This window comes from Octopus sinensis, linkage group LG10 (assembly GCF_006345805.1).
Source record: "Octopus sinensis linkage group LG10, ASM634580v1, whole genome shotgun sequence".
NCBI classification, from domain to species: Eukaryota; Metazoa; Mollusca; class Cephalopoda; order Octopoda; family Octopodidae; genus Octopus; species Octopus sinensis.
In genome coordinates this window covers 79735303-79749571 of record NC_043006.1, presented here as the reverse complement: position 1 = coordinate 79749571, position 14269 = coordinate 79735303, and the positions used below count along the sequence as shown (strand labels likewise).

Genomic DNA, 14269 nt, shown 5'->3' with positions numbered 1-14269 from the left:
TTAAACCAAGATTTTTGTTTAATCTACAGGACATGATTTGGTTACTATTTCTAGTAGTTGGGTCACAGGATCAACAAGGCAAAGACAAACCCTAGTCTTTAATAAAAATTTTTCTTTAAATAAAAATTGAAAGAAGCTCAGATACAGTAATCTTCAGAACAAAATAACCTGAGAAATGTATAGTTAAGCACTTTATCTCACCTCCAACTGAATACAAATAGGAAGTTGGTCATGAATTATGCACTTGAGCACACGTCCAGATTTCAACAAGGATGCCAGTCATTTAAGATGAGTCGATTACATATTTGTTTATGAACATCAATGAAGAAATGAAATAAAAACTCAAAGGCTGATCAATATTTTTTATTATTATTTTTCATTAAGTACAACCACATGTTCATTATCACTTAAATGAACTATGATGTAAATGGTGGTCGGTAAACCAGCAGTGATATCACATGCCCTAACAGACCAGCTTAATACATCACAGCATGTTAATTGCAGCCAGACTTTGCTGATAGTATTCTCAATGATATTCAAAATTTACATGCCGTCCTATATAAAAATGATCTCACGTTCCCAAATTTAAAAAAAAAAAAAATTTAAAAAAACGAAAAGTCTTACAGTAAAAAAAAAAAAAAAAAATCATGGTTGCTCATTTTTATAAAAAAATTACAATCTCGCAATAATCAAAAAAAAAATTAAACATGTGTTGATATCACATGAAGTTGAAAAAATAAATACAGAGTACTGCAAAAATGGAAATAAATAAATGTGTGAATGAATCCCATTCCTTTAGTGCAGAGAATCCCTGATTCTCGAGATCTGGACTGCAAGAAATAACAGCTGCCCTACAAAAATCAGGGGGCAGTATGACTAGCTTGTCCTTAACATTAGTGGGCTTTAAAAAAAAAAGAAATTGAAAATAAATCACTGGGTTTTTGTCCTGAAAGGACAGGGACAAAATATTTATGGGAAAATGGGGCAATATATTTAGGGGAAAGGGAAAATTCAAGTCTGGGGAAAGGGGGCAAAGCGTATACATACTTCATATATACATTTATATATACATATATCAAATACCTACCCACTGTAACTATTGTTTACCGACCATCTTAAAAAAGGCCCACTTGTGCGAGATGCACTTTCAAAGCTACTAAATTTTATTTGTTGATTTACTATTCGTTCAAACAGCATTTTTAATAGTTTCTTTTTTTTTTATTTATTAAATAATCTTCATTATATTTAAATGCTATTGTAATAATTTCAGCACTTTACATATAAAATTTTTTTTTCTTCATATTTACATAAGTCCAAAGAAGGCATAAATCGCTTTTTACTGTCTCTGGTCTGATAATGATACATGAAAAAAAAAAAAAGTGAAAAATGGAAAATGCTTTGTTTTCTGTAGCACTCATGTATTTGGAAGTCAATGAATTTTTCTTTTTTTTTTTTTCTCTTTTTCAGAATATATCTTTCACTCCTTTTGTAGTGATAGTAGAACTAAATGAAAGACACAGTATTTGAACAATGTAAAAAAGATTATTTTTGTTTTGAATGGAAAAAATAACACCACCATAACACTCATTCTGATCTTAAGCAACACAGTCAACTTAACTCTCACACACCGCAGACACAAGTGGACCATGATTATTTAAACTTATTGGTAACTTGTAAATGTCCCTCAATGAAATATTTTAATGGAGATTTTGTAAGGAGGAATTTTGTATGGTTTCTTTGGGGGGGCAAAGGGGAGAATAAAATCTAGGTTTACGGGATTTGTAATTTACATAAATGTATGCGCCAAATGGAATACTTACATAATGACTGCTTGGTTTGGAATTGAAAAATGTAAGAAAATTAATGGAATGTACATTTTCTTTTAAAGAATAAAAAAAAGAAAACCACCTGTTTTAATAATTTAGAAATTATCTTAGTGCGTTCAGACAGCTCCACAACTCACATTAGGGCCTCTCTGCAGCATTACAAATGGGACACAAAACTTACCTTTTTATTTGCTTGTTTATTTGGGATCACACCAGTTAGCTGTGGAAGTGGAGTTGGAAGGAGGGGGTGGGCAAGTACAGCTGCAATAACCTAGCACATTCAGCAGGCAACTGCCAACTACCAACACAGCAGCAACCAAATTTTACTCAGAAAATTTGAAGGGAAAGTAAAAAAACAGTTGCTGCTGGGACATTTTGCAGCCTTGCCAGCAATGAAGGCTTTAAATGTTTACAATGGCTCGGGAAGCTTAGCCACCGACATCAGCCACTAGAGACATGTTAAAACGGGAAGAGGAAGAGGCGGCAACAGTGGTACAGTAATATAAAACAAAAACAAAGGGAGAAAAAAAAAAAACTAGCTGGTGTCCTTGTAGCTTGTCATCTGATAGCTTTAACAAAGTCCTTCAAAGTACGACTTCATTTCAGTAAGCCTTTTTTCTCTTTCATATGTTTACGTATTTATGATATGCTTTTCCGTCAGTGTTTACAGGGGAATGTATATGCACCCTGTAATCAGAACACCACGAACAAGTTCTACACCAAATAGGATTTAGAAAAAAAAACTTTTATAATCACCTTACTTCCTTTACCAGAAAAAAAAAATTTCAAGGAATTTGGAAATATTCGTTTTCTTTCCAAAGTCCTCAACTATTCTATATCATCAGTAAATGCAATTATTTTTAAAATTTGGGTAAAGTTTAACTTCACCCAGAGATCTGGATATCATCAAAAAAATTTTTAAAAAGCATTACCTTTTTTTTTTTTTTTTTGATATCAAAGAGGCACACGTTTTGATACTGTCAATGGCAACATGTAGAAAAGAGGTGCAGACAGAATAAAAAAAATAGAATTAAAAAATTTTTTTATGCCTTAAGGGCTTCCAAATTTAATACAGCATGCCTTACAAACAGGCACAATGCAACTGTACAATGCGTGTTGAAATTCCATCTGTACACTTCAGCAAAAAGGATTGCTGCAACAATTATTTCAACATACACGTATTATTTTTTAGATTTTTTTTTTTATTATGATTTTAAGTAAGTTCAGGAGTAGCCAAACTGACGTACAAGAATGAGCTAGCTACCTGTAACAATGCTACAATGTTGACACACCAACAGCTCAGCAATCCATGTTCCCCATTTTAATGTTTTCAAAGAAAAGGAAAGGGAAAAGCCTTGACAGAAGAAAATTGTTTTGCTTTAGATTTTCAGTTATTGTTTTATTTTGTTTGTTTGTTTTTGTTTTGTTTTTTTACCTTAGCGGGTTAACTCAAGAATTGGGTTTTCTTTCTTGTAAACTGCACCTCAACAAAATGTGATTTGCAGTATATGACAGGACGGCATATATACCTTTGTTTCTTTTTTTTTCTTTTTTTTCATTTTTTTTTACCAGTTTATTTTCATTTTTTCCATTTTTTAACCATTGTAGTCTGGCTAACTCTCTGGGAAACAAGGTGTAGAACCAGCAGAAACTATAAATTGAATCTAAAGATTTTTTTAATGAATTATTTTTTTTTTTTAAAGAATAGAATTCCTTTTCAAGGTTATTTTTTTTCTCCTTGATTTCAGAATTTTGGAAATTATCCAATTTACAAGATTTGATAAGGGGATAAAAAAAAAAAAGCATATATGTATATATACTTATATATACACACACAATGCTAAGGAGGATAAATACTCCAATACAAACAACAGTGAATCAAGATGTGCTTTTTTTTTTTTTTTTTTACAATAGGAATCTAATAATTCATAACAGTATTGAATAACTTTAAGAAAAAAGTGAATGAAAAAGCTGGAAATGTACCTTTCTTCTGCAATGAAAAAAAGTAAACGGTGACAAAAGAAAAAATATTCCAAAAATAAGTAGAGAACATCTAAAAACAAATTAGATATAATACAGTCTGAAAGGGAAAAGGGTGAAGCCAGTAACATACAATGGGATTTTTATCCAATCATAAAAAAAGAAATTAAAAAAAAAAAATCAATGGGAGAATCATACATAAGCTGACACTGGCAGACAAGAAAATGATTAGTGAGTAGTCAAGTGAGTGCAAAATTTGCAGCTAAAAGTTTCATCACTACATTCATAACCATGTAGGATTCGATTATGACCCAACATGGTTGATGAGAGAGAGAGAGAAAAAAAACAGGAAAAAAAATAAAACGCCACATCAGATAACATAGATACATAAAATTTCTAAATGTCTACCAACACAAAAGCTTAATTTGGCCCACAAAAAGACCAACAACAGAAATATTGTTCGTTATTCTCAAGAAACTATTTTTTTTCTTTAAAGAATTTTTCCTATTAAAAATTTAACTTTTTTTTTTGTGTGTTTTCATCGATTGTTTTTAAAACAAACTTCTTTTCAGCCAAATGTTTCCTTACAGAATTTATCTGGTCACTGGTTCTACGTTGGTGTTTACCCTGTATTTAAAGTCCCGCTACAAAATGTGGTTGGTTTCTTAGTTGTGCTTTAAGAGCTGTTGGTCTAATTGCCCCACCAATCGTGGACTGGTTGGGCATAGGATCCACCGTAAGAGCCTCCATAGCCATTAATCTGCATGCAGTTGTACGGGTTGAATCCTGAATTGCTGTAATTCACAGTTCCAGCAGGTTTCGCAGCTTTCTGGGCAGGTTGACGGTAATCCCGACCTCCAAAAGATGTAGAAGCTCTGCAAATTAAATAAAATGGTCAGTTAATGTTAACCAAAACAAAATGTTCAACAACCCTAAAAACCATATAAACTACCAGTATTATCTTTTACATCATCATCATCTAACATCCACCTTCCATGCTAGCATGAGTGGGACAGTTTGACAGGAGGCAGCCAAGCAGAAGCCTGCACCAGTCTTGACTATTTTGGCAGGATTTTTACAGCTCGATACCCTTCCTAACACCAACCACCAAGCATCCGATGCATGGAATGTGGTAAGAAGATTTCTTTCTAACATGGTCTCGGATTCAGTTTCACTGCACTTAGACAATTGTTTTCCAATGGAGCCCTAAAACATCCAAAGCCTTGTGAATGAACTTGAAAGGAGCCCACTGTGCACATGTGTGACTGTCCACCACAACTTAACCCATTTTCAGTTTAGTGAGTGTATATGTGTATTCATGTGTCATCTGAATCAATTTTAGTTTGTAATTTTCTTCAAACAATGATGAATTTCGGTATTTCATACTTTTATATATTTAAGGTACATCAGTTCTGTAATATGCATTCAATCCAATACCACGCAGAAGTCTATACGACAACTGTTATATATCCCAACCAAAAATCGGTTAATAATTCAAATGGTAGTGTTAAAACAGTAGGTTTTATATTTCACTAAATTTGCCTGTAATCATAGCAGTTTCGTGACAAATTCCAAAGATAAGCATGTTCCAAACAGCACATGCATCAATGCATAAAAATTTGTTGATGCATTAAAAAGTCTTAGCTGTTTTACTAAGCCAATCTAAGTTCACAATCATTGCTAAATTTCCAGTATTTTAGAGAAATATGGTAACACAAGGATTAAGGGAGACAAAATAAAAGCTGCTTGGCTATCAATAACAAAGCCTAAAAATACATACTCAGTTACATAGTTGTTATGTCTTATTAGCCTGGGATCAAATTTTTAAGGAATTTAAATCATTAAGCCAAGTAAAAGCAATGCAAAAGACTCTTTTCAGGGTTTCCAACACTTGTGGAAAGAAGGTTATCCCACCATACAGGATCTGATGCTTGCAACAGAGGCCTCACTGATAGCATGAAAAAGCCAGGTACTAGTGTTAAATACTATGACATAAAATCTACCAGCCCAGAAATGGGAACTCTGATGGACTGATGCTGGGGTTGTCTAACAAATTTTACTCTCAATTTGTTGCCCAAGTTTTCATAAACAATCTCCATGCAAATGAAAAATTAAATTCATCCTTGCATAAAAATTGCATGTTTATTATATATACATCAATTATGGCACAAAAGTTGCAAAATATATCATGAGACTTACAAAAGAAACTGAACTTAAATGGAGAAGTTATATGCAACTAATTTTTAAATACATAATTTATAGCTGCTAATTAAGCCGGATATTCAAAACACACATTCTATATCAGCATTTCATTCTTTCAGCATTCCAAAACAGAATAAAATTCTGAGTCTGATTAAAAATTCTTTGCAGTTGTGACAAAAAGACACACTGCTAACAATTACAAGGGCATCGTTTGAAAAAGGATCCCAGTCACAACTTCATTAAATACCTGGAGGAAAAAAAGAAAAAAATGCCAATGACAGGATAAAGAAGGTATTAAGCACTGAACTCACTTTCTTCCAAGAGTAGTAGCACCACGCCTTATGCCCCCTTGCGGCCTTGAATCATAGGCTATTGATTCCAACCAAGCCGGGATTTCCTGTTTAGCTTCATCCAGCAGTTCCAAAAGATCCCTGACAACATTCTTATTTTTCTCGTTGAAGAAGCTGGTGGCAAGACCTGAAGGATATGAATGAATAAGGATAAACAGAGATCAAAACTATGTTAATATTTTAGATGTTTTTACACTTAAAATATGCAGTGTTTCCCAACCTATTTTCCTAGGCCCCACTATAACTTTCCAAGAAATTGTCCCACTAGTGGTTGGAAAAAAACTGTTTTAATATTTTATCACAATTATTTAATACAAAATAATCAACTATTAAGTACCGAGATAATAAAAATACATTTTTGACTAAGAAAAAGTATTTTCACAATTCCATGTCTCACTAAAAATCTTAAAAATTAAAATTTGGATCCCATGCCCCACTGGTAGGTGTATACCCCCATGTCAGGAATCACTGCACTAATGTTATATCTCAAGTCAGTTATGTCTAACACTCAAAAAGAAGGCAAGTCTTTTTTAATAAGCAATTTGAATAAAATTGAAAGCATTAAAGCTGAATAACATTTCAAAATCTGTTTCTCGATGCTAACATGGGTTGGATGAAGACATCTGAGATAATATTATGGTCAGACTCTCTTCCTATTACCAACCCTTATTTTACCAGTATGGCTTTTTTTTTTTTTTTCCAAAGAATGTTAACATCACAGTTTTGCCCAGGTGTTGACAAGTGAAGAAACAGAACATCAACATTTAATGCATACATGCAAAAAGACATGAAACAGGCCTAGTTTGTCTGCCAGTTCCACTCACAAGGCATTGATCAGTCTGAGACTATAACAGAAGACACTTGCCCATGGGTCATGCAGGGAAAGAGAACTCAAGTTCACAGGGTTACAAAACAAACTCCAAAACCACACAGCCATGCCTATGTAAAGTGTTCAAGTGCATCTTTGTTTTAACACTAAATATAAAATACATTTCATCCAACAGGTAAGGAACAAGTAACACAGTAAGAGAATAAAAGAACCTACTGATTTCATAAAAGTGCTTTGTATATTACACCTTGCTATGGATGACAAATTGAAGTCTAAATTACACACCACATTACATTTACTATGACTCAAAAATACAAGGTTTGCAATTTACACAAATATGCAACTAACCAAGAGGCATTGAGCATTTGTTGCATGAAATATAACTTTAATGTTATTTATATGTAATATTTGTATAAACTGAATGTAACCTATTATGGGCAATGGAAACATCATCAAAGTTGGTGCTCCATGAGTTGAGCTTTCTCTTAGTTCTTGCTAATATTGCTTGGAAGAGGAGTAGAAACAAAATTACTTCAGCAAAAATACAGCAAATGTTTCCCTGTCAGGAAATGTAGCATGATTGGGATATCTTCTGGCAAAAGTATATTTTAGGAAAGTGAAATTTATAAAAATAAGAAAAGATTGAGGTTGATGGAAAAAATAAATCAATGCATACACAAGGACATTTAATAATTAAACATGGTAAATATAGCTAATAGATAAGAATGGTAACATATTTCCAGTAAGTAGTGTGACGGGAAACATCTTTCTATATTTTCCAGTCTGACAGTATACAAAGAATGCATTCCAAAATATTAGTGAAAGAGATAAAACAAATGTAGTCAAAGCTTACCCAAGTTTCCGACACGTCCAGTACGTCCAATACGATGAACATATTCTTCAATATCACTAGGTAAATCGAAGTTGATAACATGACGTACATTTGGAATATCAAGACCCCGAGCAGCAACCTAAACAGAAATTATTTTCATTATGATGTAAATAAATTTTGCAATACAAAACAGGTGAGTGAAAGTTTGTATAGATGAGTATAAAGGAAACTTTAAAAAATAAAGCAGTAGTAAATTGGCTCTTTAAATCCCAGTGATTTTCATGTTAAATAACATGAAAGTCAATGGATAAATAAGCTTCACATTCCATTTTACAGCAAGAGTTTCAGGAACACTTCTGAAATGTGGAAGATACTTGCACTTGAAATGGTTCCAATTCCTTGAAACAAAATAAACATTATTTTAAAGACTCAATGTTTATCTTCTTTAATGATTACTTTAAAATGGCAGCATTTAAAAATGAATCCTTTCAGTACAAACACAAACCATCATTTCTGTTTGAATTCACATTCTTATTTTAATCAAAATACAATAAATTGTGTTACTACATTAGTAATTAGATTACTATATGGGGTAAATATTTGTATATTGTCCAACACTGTCACTTAATTTTCTCAAAATTCAGTTACTTCCATTTTCAATTTATTACTTGTAATTAATGAGTAAAACTTAATTAGGATGCAAGAAATAGAGAAACAGAAAAAGAATTTATTTTGCAAGTTTTCCCAAACATTTATAAATTACAGCATTTGATGCTATATGATCATCAGTTAACATCCATGTTCCATGCAGACAATGATTGGACAATTTGACAGGATCCAATAAGTTCAAGAACTGTATTATGCTTCAGTGCCTACTTTGGCATGGTTTCTATGGCTGGATTCACTTCCTAACACCAATCACTTTACAGTGCAGACTGGGTGCTTTTGGGGGCTACCTGCACTACTGAGGTTGCCATGCAGATTGCAGGACTATGAACACTAGGGAGATGGGAGGGGTCAGCCTTGTGCTAAGGGACAAGAGGATTAGTATTACGATATGGAGGAGCAGTTTCATGCATGGCAACCTGCAGCCCACAGGCTGCATACAACCCTCAACAAGTTATTAGGTTACTAATTTCATACTAAGACAAACTTTCACACTCATTTCTGTATTAGCCACTGAAGGCCCAACAGAGGGGACCGTACATGTACAGGTAAAACAAGTAGGGACATAAAACATAAAAGAATGAATGAAAATGAATTATAAATACATGAAGGTGCAATGGCTACTTGAACCCCTCTCTCTTTCATGGTAGCAGGTGCATGATCTTTCCATTATTTTTATATTAAGACTAAGGTAGTTTATATATGGTTTCAAATCATCATAGTTCACAACTGGAGGTAGGGCATCATACACCACTTCCACTCCTAATAGGTCAATGTTTGACCCGGTCAACTCCTTTAACCCTTTCGTTACTAACCCGGCCGAAAAATTTTTTGCTTCATAATACCAACCCGGCCGTGAGAACCTATTATTTAAATGTAAATTTGAACCCAAATCTTGTTGGTACATTCGTTAAAACATGTGATTTCACTTTGTAAATAGTTGGCTTATAGTATCCGACATTGCTTGAAGTGATATCTCAACTCAGTGAATTTTGGGAGATTTTTTTCCACATTTTTCGGCATCGATTTTTCTTCAACTTTGAAAATGGATAGGAGTTTCATGTTATCAAGCATTGATTCCGAATTTAAAGCTTTGTCAACGGAAAATAGGGAGATATCGAGAAAAAGAATGAAATAGGTACTAAAGCACGTGGTGTACAAAATAATGAATGATATTTTTTTATCCGAAAATGAAAGCAGTGCCTTCCGAAGAAACAAAGCGGCAATGGCGACAGCAAAGACGATTTTACATCGGAATGAAGTAAAAAAAACTTTAAAAATGTTTTTATTAGCAATTTTTCTGGGGAGATAGTTTATCTATAGTTTTTCTTAGGAAGCAAAACCGTTAGACTTTTATTTTTTTCAGTATGCTAGTTTGAAGCGATCACTTCGGAAACAAATTTACGCAGAATGTAAACAAACACAAAAGTTTGGAAAATTTGTGAAGTAAATACTGGGTACTGTTGTGGATTTAGATTTTATACAGGGAAACTAATGTTAGTCAGCATGGCTTAGGGTACGATGTGGTCTGGAAGTTATTGTTTGAAGCGATCAATGCGGAAACAAATTTACGCAGAATGTAAACAAAACAGAATGGGGGATCAAATTTCGGAAAATTTGTGAAGCAAAATACTGAGTACTGCTGTGGATTTAGTTTTTATACAGAGAAAATAATGTTAGTCAGCATGGCCTAGGGAACGATGTGGTCTGGAATTTATCACTTCCATACCATAACTATGGCCGTATATTATTTTTTGACCGATTTCTTTAGTTCGGTCAAACTTGCAGTGGATTCCAGTATTTCACTTTATTCCACCTTTATGGTATACCTGTTGTGCATTAAATTCAACTGATGATCTAGTGATGTGCACAATTCTTTTTTATCAAAATTTTGTTGCATACCCATTTGAATATTAGCTGATGATTCATTTTCTATGATGATGTTTAAACAAAATTTTAATATTTTTACCTTTTGCTCAATTTACCTGGATTTACCTGTAATTAAAGTCACTTTGAGACAAAAGTTATGCAATAGAATTGATTAAGAACCCTTTCTTTAATTATGTTCCAAATATCACATTAATATGTTGATAAGTTACAGTTATTTAATGAAACAAGCCTAAATTCATGATTATTTTAGAATTTAATTGAAACTCATGAGGGGTGTATTTTGGTCAGAAATATAGTAACGAATGGGTTAATTTAGCATATCTTTCCATGTTTATTAGTATAGATTTAGTGTTTTCTGTATATTCCTCAGCTGGCAATTTCACTAATCACCGATTTGAACAAGATGATTTTTCATTCAATTACTATACGTTTTGTGTACTGCCTATCCTAATTCTTGCAACTCTTGCCGCAGTGGGTCAGCAGGAGCACCCATTCTTCTGATCTCAGTAGTGGAGTGATTTATTGCCTCTTCTTCAGTAACAAACCCCACTTCTACTGTGCCATATCTTCTTCCTCTTGTATAGAGAATGATGCAACACTATTTCTTCCAGACATTTCTCTATGGCTTCCTCTACTGTTATCTCAATCCTTTTACTGGTTATGAACAGCATTCTGTAAACCACTGTCCTTTCCGTTTTGTTGGTTACTTCCTCTGGAGGGGTCAACCTTAAACTTGACCCCTCCTTCTGGATCAGTTCCTTGTACTCTTCCAACTTCTCCAATTCAATTATAACATCCCACACCTCCAGCAAATCCGTCGCGGTGGTATGGCTTCCAGCATGGGCTCATTCTGGTTCACAATTTATTCCCCACCACCAAGCCTCTTCGCCCCAAAAGGGGGAAAGAAAAACAAAACAAAGGCCTGTAGGCAAAATGGCAACATTATTCAACAAAATTCAACAATAGGCATACCCGCTAGGGAGAACCTTTCAGAAAAGATAAGGCTTATCTTCATCAGAATCGCAAGAGATTTAGACAAATTTACAGTCAACTGCAAAAAATTCAGTGTGAAGTAGGCAAGTAATATTTCATTTCATGCATATATATTTTATCATGGGGCCCTCTCCCACTTGAAAATGGTACAATGCAGTCGAGGAAAGGTTGCCCATCCCTGATGTAGAGGATCTGCACAGCTACTCTCATCTAGTAAGGGAAGGGGATACAGGAAAACAAAATGATCAGTAGTAGCTGCAAGAGATAGATAACTCTGATGAGGAGCCCAAGCGACCCCACAAAGTACAAGGAGTGAGTGAGTGGATGGCTGTGTATCCGAAAGAGAATGAGAGGTGAAGGCAGAATACAACACACAATCTTAAACTCCTTCCCAATTACTTATACCAGCCGAATGGTTTAGTCCATTTTCTATGGGGCATAGGGCTGGTTTACCTGTTTCTCTGGCATATATGTTCCTCCCTGGACAGGATGCCAGTCCGATGCAGGATTACTCATTTTAGCCAGCTGAGTGGACTGGAGCAATGTGAAATGAAGTGTTTTGCTCAAGAACATAATGCATCACCTGGTCCAAGAATCAAAACAATCTTACAATCAAGAGTCCAGCAGTCTAACTGAAATGTCATGTACCTCAACATTCCAGCTGAATATTGGTTAATAATTTATACAGAGATTTTCCGACAATTTTACCTGAACCTGCCTATAATTAATTAAAAGAGTTTTAAGATGAATATTAAGTTGCATTTTCTAACAGCAGTCAAATTTCATGCAAATTTGATTCAAAAATGTAAGTGGTTATAAATAATATAGTAGTAAATGGGTCAGATATTAGATTGGAATGAAAAGTGAATATTTACAGCAGTAGCAACAAGAATTGGTTTTTCTCCATTCCGAAAAGCTCTAAGAGCCTCCTCACGCTCTCGTTGAGATCTATCACCATGAATACTTGTAGCAGGATAGCCTTCCACAACAAGATACTCTTCCAGAGAATCAGCCCCTTTCTTTGTTTCCACAAACACAAGAGTTAATGAATCAGGACCTGGACAAAAAAAGAGAAAAAACAAAAATTGCAAAGATTTTACTATGTACATCTTATCCTACCTTACTCTTCAAGAAGAAGAAAAAAATATCACCAAAGACAATTTTCATTTTTTAAACTTTCTTCTGCACTTCCTTACAAAAAGAATTCACAAAATTCTGCAACAATCGGCAGTCAAATATGAAAAGAATAATAAATGACCGACAAAACCATTAAGCCCCTTACACCATCATTACTCAACATAAACCATACAGTACAGTATATTTGTGAAAACCAACTTCTGTTTAAGACCAAATGAAGCTGTAGAGCTACATATACACAACCACTTTGTGGGGCCAAATCTAGAGTAAGCATTAGATTTTGCAAACATTATCAATCTTCCAAAGACTATTGTCAATTCATGTTATAGCCCTTGTTGCAGATTTCTACTAATAGTTATTGACTGATTCCAGTATTACCTCCCTTAACCAATTCTTTAAGTTTGCAAATGAAAAGATTCTAAAATACCATCTTATTAGGTTGACTTTCCCAGTAAGCTACATTGTATTCTGATTAATGGTTAACATCTTATACAAATGAAGTATGCATCATCATCGTTTAGCGTCCACTTTCCATGCTAGCAAGAAACCCAAGGTTTAGGATGAGGTACTAATTAGGACTTAAATTGTATATACTAGAAACACCACTATGAATCCAAGTGCCATGATTTCACTTAAATATTTTACTTGCATTTATAAATTGCAAGCAAACACATACTTTCAATCCACCTTCCTTTTGATGTGCGCAGGTTTACGCAATTAGATTGTTACCTAACCATCCATTGAATCCCCAGCACAAAATATTGTAATAATATCAGCCATAATGGATATATAATACTGTACATTTCAGATAATATACCTACTCTATTGACAGATATACTAATGCATTTCTTGACTTATGGACCCTTAGACGCCCCCCCACCTCTCTCTCTCTCTCAGAGATAGTATTGATTCAGGTCCATTTTTATAATCCACTAGCATACTATTAAACTGTAGAAGGTACACTTTTCCAGCTTGCAGACATCTGGTCAATTGTTTAGCACAAAAAACCTTCAGTCTATAAGATTCCTTTCCATAGAAATCTTATGAGTATCCTATAAAATTTTTTACTCTTACTAGTTTTAACAGCCAACCATTAAAGTAAAACATTTCAAGCTATCTTGACATTTCCTAATCTTCCATTAAAAACCACAACTAAAGCAATCTTGATGCATTACAGCAACAAGTAACATTTGCAAAACCAATAATTAAAATTCTACTCAAATTACAAATATTAAAATATTAAATTTCATCCACATTTTTAAGGTGGCTGCTTACCAACCCCTGCCCCCATGTTTTATAGAGCATACTTACTTGCAAAATTGATTAAATCCAAAAGATATGATCTCTTCTCACATTCTTCAACCCACACAACTTTTTGAGTAATATTTTCACTGGTACTTCCAACACGACCAACAGCAAGGAAAATATAATTGTGTAGAAAGTCCTTAGCTAACAACTAAACAAAAAAGGTTTTAAAATTAGATTTAGTTAGAAACATTAATGAATGAAATAAAAGCAATATATATAAATTTCAGTTATTCTACATCAAAGATCATTTTCATAC

General features: G+C 33.8%; 1 protein-coding gene across 4 annotated transcripts in view; it reads right to left on the bottom strand.

Annotated features, from left to right (window-relative positions):
• Positions 1-348: 348 nt before the first annotated feature.
• Positions 349-14269, bottom strand: part of LOC115216555 (ATP-dependent RNA helicase DDX3X) — a 51612-nt gene continuing 37691 nt past the window's right edge. For all 4 annotated transcript variants that reach the window (XM_029786012.2, XM_029786013.2, XM_029786015.2 and 1 more), the window contains 5 exons: positions 14017-14161; positions 12444-12625; positions 8041-8158; positions 6320-6485; positions 349-4681 (listed from right to left, as the gene is read on the bottom strand). In XM_029786012.2, coding sequence (XP_029641872.1) covers positions 4498-4681; positions 6320-6485; positions 8041-8158; positions 12444-12625; positions 14017-14161 — 795 coding nt within the window. In that variant the 3' untranslated portion in view covers positions 349-4497. The remainder of the gene's footprint in view (positions 4682-6319; positions 6486-8040; positions 8159-12443; positions 12626-14016; positions 14162-14269) is intronic.